This window comes from Botryllus schlosseri, chromosome 2 (assembly GCF_051294905.1).
Source record: "Botryllus schlosseri isolate E-star chromosome 2, Bs_hap1, whole genome shotgun sequence".
Lineage (NCBI taxonomy): Eukaryota > Metazoa > Chordata > Ascidiacea > Stolidobranchia > Styelidae > Botryllus > Botryllus schlosseri.
Genome location: NC_137237.1, coordinates 23,638,219 through 23,648,165, shown reverse-complemented (window position 1 = coordinate 23,648,165; position 9,947 = coordinate 23,638,219). Strand labels below are relative to the sequence as shown.

Below are 9,947 nucleotides of genomic sequence, written 5' to 3'. Positions count from 1 at the left end.
AACCTCGGAAATTTAGAGGTTCGCGTTCACAACAGAACCTTGGTAGGTTCTGCACTGTGAACCTTTTTCATATATTACAATTTTCACTTCATTATAAAAGATCTTTGGTTCAAATTTATTGCATTTCAACTGCGGGCCACCCTATGCATGGCGTTGGCAGCATTAAAAATCTACACTAATCGAGCATGCACCTTGGCAATCTCAAAAGTTTTACTTGCTTCATTACAAAAGTTTGCTCGAAATATCCAGCTTTCTGTTTGTGAGTATTTAGTGACTCTCTGCTGTGAGCTTGACCCGCAATCATACAACATCATGAGCGAAATACGTGGTCAAGGAATGATGCTTATTCAACGAAATAATGAGACTGATATCGTTTTCTGATGTAACAATTCTGACATGCGTACGTGGTGAATCTAGGCTTCATATCTTTCCTGCATCATTAAAACCAAATCAGTGCGATGGAGGTGTTGGCTACTGCTGTATAACTTGTTAATGGGGTAATATCGGTAGCAAGTCTAGAAACCCGTTTTACACTCTGCTTAGTATCAATAGCAATACTACGCCGAATACATTGTTCGGTCTGAACTATAGACCGATAAGGCGTAAGCTTATATTTACTGGTAGGTCCTCGTCGAAATTGTTGGCAAAGCAGCGTAAGATATTGATTTTGTGGGAGTATTTTATCCTTTGATTGCCTCAGTTGATACATTTAGTGACGTTTAAAACGCCAATTTTTACTTATGCATTGCGACATTATGTGGTCCGAGTCGTCGCTAGGTATATCGTGTACATTAATATAGGCTATCACTTCATTGAAGATAGGGTTGTAATTAGCAATATGACGTCGCGTGACGTCATGAGGTTCACGTTCGCGTTCACACAGAACCTTTCAGAAAGGTTCGCGTTCACACGAACCCGAACCTTTCAGAGGTTCACACCATCCCTAATAGATAGTGCAAGAGAACGAATTCATGTATCAGGCAGCTTTGTGACACAGGAAACTAAATTTTAGAAATATTTAAAAAAAAAATCATTTCAAACCATGACACAAAATAGACTTCCATGCCGAATTGAGCAAGACAGTTCAGATTTCTCGATGATAACTCTGTCCCACATAGTACCTTGTAAATTTGGCATTTGAGAGTCAATCTTGTATGAACGATCGGCCCAGCCTCTAAATATTGCAGATCTGGTTCCAATTAACGACTTAGATGGATATATAAATGAAACCAAACCTAAAAACAGCAACATTGACACCAGCATCAGATTCTTCCGAATTCCAATTATGAATATCGAGGCTACATCTTCCAAATTGTCAACTTAAACATCAGACATATTGAACAGCCGCCTGCAATCATGACCTTGTCAGATCTCGAGCTGGAAACCTAAGATCATCACCAATATAGCTCAGTTATTCTGGCCACAACCAGGCAGTGGAAAGACATGTGACAGTGGTGACTGAAGCATCTGCCCATGTTTCAGGATTCAAAAGTAGAGATGGCCTCATCAGACAAAAACTGAAGTCTTGCAAACATTTTGTTTCCAAGATAGAATTGATATTTGTGTTTTGAATGTGGATCTCCAATTTTTGTGCTTTCAATCAGGAGCTTTGTGATGCACGTGATACAAACCCTACAACAGCATGTTGGTAAAAAATCTCTTTACAGTCACTGTTTTTAAGTTATCGAAATCGCGAGGTCGCACTGCCGATGAACGCCGTTTTAGATACAGTTTTAGAAGTCACTATTGATGCCCGAGCCCTATTTATACTTGGTGGGGGCTTCATTTGTTTGAGCAAGTTTCGAAAAGTAGTTGTAATTGATGGGATATGTTGCTCAGTCATAAGATCAATCACTACACGCTTTTGCAGAGGTGGTCAGTAACGAAGTACTTCTACTTTTTCGAAGTAATCAAGTAGTGTTCCTCTACTTCTGGTACTTACTCAAGTAGATCTGATTTTCGCTACTTCCACTTCTACTTCGTAATATTTTGTGATCTACTTACTTACTTTTCGCTATTTTCGGTTTGTCAAGTAGAAGTAGTTCAATCTTCCAATCAGGAAGATAGCCTGAGGAATTTCGGGGCTGTTTTCACAGAGCTTCAGCATTTAATTTTCATAAAAGTTGAGAAAAGCCGAGAATTTTCGTCGCGCTTCGCGCGCAGTGTTTGCGGAGTTACCAGTATGATTTTACAGAAGTATCGATGAATATAATTTAGGTAGCGGGTTCGCGTGGTTCCATTCACACAGGGATATCTAGAACTAGATATGCCTGCGTTCACATTCATACCACATTGTCGCCCTTCACCCATATAAAATAATTCATCATAGTATATATGGCTCATCATAACCTTTGAAACTGATGTTTCGCAATCTACCATTTACTTGTCATATCGTAATCTAGCATGTCCATGGCGCGTCCTAACCTGGAAAAGTGGACTGTGACTTTTTATTTAGTTTTAGTGCTGTTTTAGCCACCTTGAAACTTTTAACCACCTTTGAAACTTTCTGGACTAAAGGCATGAAAGACGTGTTCTGCTTTTAGAAGTAGTATTTATGTTTTATTTTCAATTCTCAGTATCATATACTTTGAGTAATAATTAATATCAGTTCTTTTGTCTGGATAAAATACATGTTGAAGTGTAAAAGCAAGTGTAGTAATGCCTTTAATTTCCGGAAATAAAGCTATACACAATATGGTATTTTTACGGTCCCCCATATTTTTTACTAACGTTTACTAATCGCGCAAAGTGTTTACACCGTATCCTATACAACTTCTCCGTATTGCTCTTCGACTAAACTACGGACCTTATAATATGGGGGATGGCGCCATACCATGCTACTTCCTAAAACGCGCTGTTCGAGAAAACAGAGGATATCAATACTATCATTTTCATCCCATGATGTGGATGAATGCTTATGCTATCGAAAATTGGATACCTGCTGGTATGCATCAATATGAATCAAGCTCGTCCCCTTTCGCCTAGCTCAATTTGCACCTTTTTACAGTCCATGTGAACGAATTAGGATCGTTTTCACAACTACTTACTTACTTGAGTACTTTTAAAGTCAGTCAATTCTAGTTCTACTTCAAGTAGTTTTAGGTTGCTTATGGAAGAAGTACTTCTACTTGTACTTGAGTAGATTTTTTCGTCGCTACTTCCACTTCTACTTGAGTAGCTTTCTTGACTACTTTGACCACCTCTGCGCTTTTGACATCCCACCGACTGCTTCAGTGCTTAATTTTACCTATAAAATCAGTAATTTGCTTGTAACTTTTTTCTGTTCATTTTTAAGAGTAAGTGTTATGGAAGTGAGATAGAAACATGTTGCTTCTGCATCTTTTAAGCCTAAAACCAGCTCTCTAGTGTAAGCGGTTATCAAGATATGGCGAAAGTGGCTATTTTCGACTCGTTCGGTGAAAGTGCACGACCACTAGAGGGCGTACGAACCCAAAATTATGACAGAATTTATTTATTTGCTATTTGGCACCACATATCAAGACACTTTTTTGAAATTCAAAAATTTTCATTTTTCACTCCACCCTAGAGCCACGGGTGTCCTTGACGGTCCAGAAGGGGTCCGCGAAGACAACAAGGTTGAGAACCACTGTCTTAATAAGTCATCGGTATTGCCCGCTCTTTTTTCGATCATCGAGATTTAATCGCTTAAACTCCTTATGCTTTGCATATTCATCTATCCCGTATCGTGACGCTGCTAACAACCTTTACTTCCCACAGGAATCAACCCTTGTATTCGAAAAGGTCTTGCCCCTCTCATGTGTACTGTTTTATTCGATACTTTTCGAAGCAACCATTACCAAATGCCCTGAGCAAGATTTGTGTGCCAAATTGGAAGATTTGCGGATGACAATGAATTCGAAACTGGAAAAGGTCAGTCACGGTTATTCTGCCTCAAATATATTAATAGGGGAATCCAGAGAAAATAACTTGTGTCAAAACTACGAACGTCAATGCAGCGAGTTCAAAATGCATTCTCTTTCAAAATAGCGCTTCTCAAAACAGCGAGTGTGCTGGTTGGGATTCGCTCATGTCAGCGAGCGTCAGACAGCGAGTGTCATAATAAGAAATCATATTCAATACTGAGTCTAGAAAGAGCAAACGCGCATGATAACAGCTCGTCATTCTAGAACAGAGGTCTCAAACTCAAATGTCATCGCGGGCCAGTTTTCCAGTTTTTACGACGCCGCGGGCCGCAGCTTTTATAGGGGTATTCTTTGTCTTTCCAAGTTGGCTTTGTTTGGCGGGAATGAATTGTCCTATTGGAAGTGAGCCGATACAGCAGACTGACAGTAAACACACATCGTCAAAATGTGATTTACTTTTGTATCAATTTAGGCCTGGCACGAAAAGAATCATCACATTTATAACTATTTGAATAGAATTGTTGTTGTACTTGATATTGTCGCTGTGTATAGGTATCAGACAACTGTGTATTTCACGCCCATACGAGCATGTGACGTAGACTTCCTATTGCGATTATGCCGAGCGTTTATAAGCTCGTGCAAGAGCTAAAACGAGATGAGATTCATGCTAAACCTACCGAAATACGTTGATAATAAACTGTGTATGAACAATATATTCGTCCGAAGAATTCACGACTACAACGCAGGACATTCTCTCAGTTAAGTACCAGACAGTGCAGCCTATACCCCAGGACATCTACTCGTCTGAGTTCTACTTACAGAGCCATAACCTAATAAGTTGTTGCAATTATCAATTATATATCAATTATAAGATAGAGACACGATATGGGCGGACAAATGTATGATGCTATCATAAAAGCTGCCGGGTTATAATTTTGCAGCTACTATGAATATTTTGAATTTAACAGATTGATAATAGAGACTGATCTGATATCAAAACATTTTTAAGTTGAGCATTGTAATTCCAATCCAGGATTCAGGTATACTTCTGATAAGTAGGTTATTAATCTCATGGCCAAATATTTTCAAATTTAGGAGCAGAAAAAAATATAAATATAATATAAATATATTAATGAATGTGTCCTAGTGATTGAAATGTCGGAACGCCGAACGGCCTATTGTTGTTACATCGTTGGAGTGTACCACTGCGGTACTTGGTACTTTTAAGTGGCCTTAATAACATGGTTTAGCGACCAAAGATGTAACTAACAGATCGCCAATAGTTGCCATAACTACTTGCTTAGTTTGCGAAATACCAAGCTGCGACCTTCTGATCTATTGCTATTCTCCTGATACGCTATTAGCTTGTTGCGTCCATGATTCTAACATATTCATGGCATTCCGAGTCACTCCCAGTCCACTCGAGTCATTTTCATTTTGCCATCGAGTTAGCCCGAGTCTGAGTAATTCTAAGAAAGGTCGCGCCCAAGTCAAACTACCAAATTTCAGTGACGAATCGTCTATAGGTCAGGTTTTGTCATCATGAATTGGAAATGCGGCGAAATAGTGAGTCTTCCACTACATGGTAGCGTTTGCAATTGATGTGATAGTGAAGTTTAAAGAATAGTTTCAGGCTTTCGGAGCGATTTAAGAGGGAATTTTCACTTTATAACCCGAAAAGATATATGTGACACTTGAATATTGTCGAATTAATAAAAATCTAAAATGTCATCGCGGGCCGTACAAAATGCTATGGCGGGCCGCATGCGGCCCGCGGGCCGCGTGTTTGAGACCTCTGTTCTAGAAAGAGTCGCGCTATAGTCATTCAGTCACTCGCTCTTTAACACTCGGTACATGAGTGACTAGCAATTATTACGCATGCTTTATTGACACTCGCTATTATAAATGACTGGACATTTCCATTGCCTCACTATACTAACATTCGCTGTATTGAATACCAAACATTGCCGATATGCAAACTTATTTGTAGCTTCGTTTCATTTTGGAGAGTAGTCAAAGTTATATTTTCAGAAGCATTGGCCTGCGGACTTCGCCTTTGATTTTGCTGTAATCGTAATCGTAATCGCGTGATTCAGAAGTAATCGTAATCGCAATCGATTTCATTCATGAAGTAATCTACCCCTGTCTGATTGTTGTCCGTATAGCCTATACGCTGTTTTCTGTAATTCATTACTGCATTTTCTGCATACAACAGGCTGTATTTATATACGGTTCGAGTAGCAACCAAATATTTGTTCTTGGTAGAGCAATGAATCGCTATATATTTTAGACACACAACTGAGAATTAGAAATCTCTGGTAGTTGAATTTACGGTTTCAGTGTGGTATTATTATTTCCAAACAAGATCAATCAAATAGCCAGTAGGGATGGTTCTGTGTGTGAACCTCAGAAATCTAGAGGCTCACTTTCACAAACGAACCTTCGTATAGGTTCTGCAATGTGAATCTTTTCCATATATTACAATTTTTCACGCACCTTGCAATCTGAAAAAGTTTACTGAAGATATTGATTTTATGGGTATAGTATTTTATTGCTATAGTTGGTACATTTGATGACGTTTAAAAAGTCATGTAGGCCTACTTCAGCATTGAGACATAATGTGACCTGAGTCGTCGCTAGGTACCGTGTATTGTATATTAATAGGGTTGCATTTAAAACACATGATTGTTTAAAATACTTTGTTCGAAACAGTGTTTTAAACTAAGGCCTTTAAAAAAACTGTGTTTTTTTCAAGTTGTAAAATCATGCCATAATTGATAAATACCACCCACCCACGCACCATCCCTAATAGCCAGTACAGGCTACTTCTAGCAACGAAGTATCGAATTCCCATTATCTAGCAACAACGCTTGTATGTTGCTTAGCTAATTATCCTCGAATACTTAATGGACACATTGGGGAGATTTTGTGTCAGGACTCGAAGTGTCAGACGTTCAGTGGGTTTCTAATGTGTCGATACAATATTCATTGCTGCTAAACACAGTAAAGGTGGGTCTATTTTGATAAAATTGCACAATTTGGATGGTGGTTAGTGTTAGTGTTATGTTCTTGATCTTGTTGAACAATAACTCATACGACGGGGTTGCAATATGAAATCAGTATATTATCTGCACTCAGCAGAATAACTTTAATACAGGAGACACGATCCAACGTAAAACGAAAAGCCCAGCCAATGATATATATACAGCAGACAGCAGAACACAGGGTATAAATACGAAACACGACCAGGAGGAAATAATGATTGACGGCAATTACTAATCCGAGACAAACGATACCCACGTAAAATGCACGAACATAACAGTTAGGCCCATGTGAGATACTGAGTAAGCAATAGCAATACAATAGTACGGTATTTTGAATAAGTTGTGATAGGCATCATTGAATGGTCATTATCACGAATACGAACCTGTCTCACGAAACAGACATTGCATTTAGATAAGCAAGCTGTTGCTTGATTGCACAGAAGAGGTAATCATCGACTGGTCGCTCATTCGAACTTCCGTCAAGAAATATCAGGTAAGCCTCAATCCTCGAAGCTTAAACGTATGCTGTGGCATTGATCGTCACTTCCAATAACCGTTTCGGCGTTTTACTGGTTGATGTCCAGAGGTTCGGCCATTATTGTTCGGTACTATATTTTTATGTTATGATGAATCCGAATGATATTCCTTCCTCTCATATTCCAGGTTGATGTCGTGCACATTGTTGTGAATGGAGAGACACCAGTCGATGATTACAACAGAATTTTACAACAAGGAAATCAGCTGTCCGGATGTGATGTTCACGTCCAAATCCATGCTATGTTTTACGCTCAAAAAGAGGATGACTTGAAAAACATAGTTACAGCTAGTCAGCAAAAGACGGTAGTGATTAACACATGTGGTTACTTGCCTATTTTAAAGCAAATCTCCCGCCACACAGATATGGAACGTCCGATGCGCGTTGAAGTATCGATATCGTCCTTCACGCGAGGACATTCAGTCTCTAGTCAACAACTGTAATTCGAGGAAAGTAACACTGTACCTAACTGACGATGATTACGCAGAGGAATTAAGGAAAGTGGAGACATTTTCAAATGGTTGTGGTACCGAGTTGGAAGTCTTAGCGGAAGGTACGTCATTGCTTGGTTGAAGCGTGGCACAGATAATTATGTTCATGTCATCATTTTTCCTACCAGGTGATGGAGGATGTTGGAATTCGTGGAAGATCGTCGACAGTGAGAGGGTTTATATCAACTGAGTCATACTAGCGTAGCCAGAGGGCGAAGGTAGTCATGTCATTCCGAAGTCCAACCTTTTGTAGAAGATAATCGTGTTGTTGTCGTTTTCTGATCATGTGATATATTATTTGTACTTAATGTTTACGATTTCTTTCTGAATCGTTCGGTAATTCAATTTCATATCAACAAGACCAGGGAATGATTTCAAGCCATCTTCCTTTTTCTGCAAATTTGGGTGTCTTTATCAAAATCGTTGATGGGTTTCACCAGTCTGTTTTTGTTCTCCGCATTCAGCGAAATTTGCATTAGTGTTTATACTGGGTATAGCACAGGGTGAATGTCTTTGTGCAATGTGATGGTTATACTTGTGTAATCTGACTTTAGAAGGTTACTTGCACTATTCGCTGCGTCTACCTACCTTGCGACGGACCGACGTCCAGCGGCGGCAGTGAACGGCTTGTTTATGAACGTATCGCTGAGTCTGTCTTATACCACGTATTTCAAGATCACACGGACAACTGTCTTCGTTTCCGACGACACTTGTAGTGTTGAATTATATTTTATACATTGTATCAGTGGCTTAGCAGCATATGCTGCCACCCCTAGCTTTCGTTGAAGGTGCTGCCCTAAGTACACTACGGCAAATTTTGAAATAGTTTAATGTGAAGCAATTTTTTTCAATAAAAATAATTACAAGTAATGTGCCGCGTCTCATAAGTTCTCTATTGCTTGAGAAAGAAGCGTCACTGTCTCGGCGTTCAGGCCCAAAATAAAAGATAAAAATGGAGAACAAGTGTATTAGTTAAGGCGGATAACAGGTTTTCCTCGCCATCTGATCCGCATAGGCCATTGGTCGGGAACCTATGGCTCGCGAGCCATGTCTGGCTCTTTTGGGTATTAAATATGGCTCTTTGAGAAATTTTCAATTTTATACTGTATCAATATTCCAGCAAATCGTTGATAAATTTTCATGGCAGCGAAAATAATTATTCTCGTGGCAGCATAAACAATTAAACATGTGTTTTAGGGGTCAAGACAGTGGGGTATCCAAGGTTAGGGGCTCGTGCCACCCTATTTTCAAAATCTCGAAATTTAAGTTAGTAACACCACTCGCGAATTCGATCTAACCACTATCGCGCGCCTAGAAATTTTGGATTGCACGATAGCTTGATTGACGAAAGAGAATAGCAGACATGGCGACACTTGCAGGACAATGCAGTTTTCAAATACACATTGTTTTTCTGATCTACGCCAAGAAATAAAATGTCTTGGAAGTGATATTTACAATTATAAATTCAAATTAAAAACAACGCCATAGCTATCCATTTTCTTGATTGGTTAGTATCTTTCTAGCACCGCCGTAAAAATGTAGGTGTGTAACCCAACATTACTTTTCGACGAACATTTTAGAAGTCGATCAATACTTGGATTTTCAGATTCCACGCGACAATTACATTTGATTAATATCAGTGATCATAAATTCTAAGCTATTTAAGATGAGTTGCGCTGTTACACATAGGTGAGGCTTGGCCCGCCTGTGCCTCATCTGAGCCTGACCTCTCCTTTCGTGCTTTATTTACGAACACTAAATATGAAAATTCCGTGATTTATAAAAATTCCGTGATTTTGGGAATAAAAATGTTCAAAATCTAGTCAATTCATAAACATCGATAGAAGATACCAATACCCATTGAAGGGTTCACAATTTTCTTCACTCATCCCTGACGATATCTGAGGCACTGCCTCATGCACTTTCCTTCCCTAACCCCACGTCACTGACGTATCACACGGTGGGTATGTACTGCTGTAGTGACCATATTTGG

At 39.2% G+C, this 9,947-nt stretch overlaps 1 protein-coding gene across 1 annotated transcript; it reads left to right on the top strand.

Moving 5' to 3' along the window:
* The first annotated feature begins 2,692 nt into the window (after window positions 1–2,692).
* On the top strand, window positions 2,693–9,511 carry LOC145434236 (uncharacterized). The gene is made up of 5 exons (XM_080311587.1): window positions 2,693–3,891; window positions 7,341–7,421; window positions 7,592–7,768; window positions 7,827–8,016; window positions 8,083–9,511. The coding sequence occupies exons 1-5, from the start codon at window positions 3,865–3,867 to the stop codon at window positions 8,142–8,144; spliced, it is 537 nt and encodes a 178-aa protein (XP_080167713.1). The 5' UTR covers window positions 2,693–3,864; the 3' UTR covers window positions 8,145–9,511.
* The last annotated feature ends 436 nt before the right edge of the window (window positions 9,512–9,947 follow it).

Coding starts and splice junctions, on each gene's coding strand:
- LOC145434236 (XM_080311587.1), top strand. CDS start 3,865: ATGACAATGAATTCGAAACTGGAAAAG. Junction 3,892..7,340: donor TGAATTCGAAACTGGAAAAG/GTCAGTCACGGT, acceptor CATTGCATTTAG/ATAAGCAAGCTGTTGCTTGA. Junction 8,017..8,082: donor GTTGGAAGTCTTAGCGGAAG/GTACGTCATTGC, acceptor TTTTCCTACCAG/GTGATGGAGGATGTTGGAAT.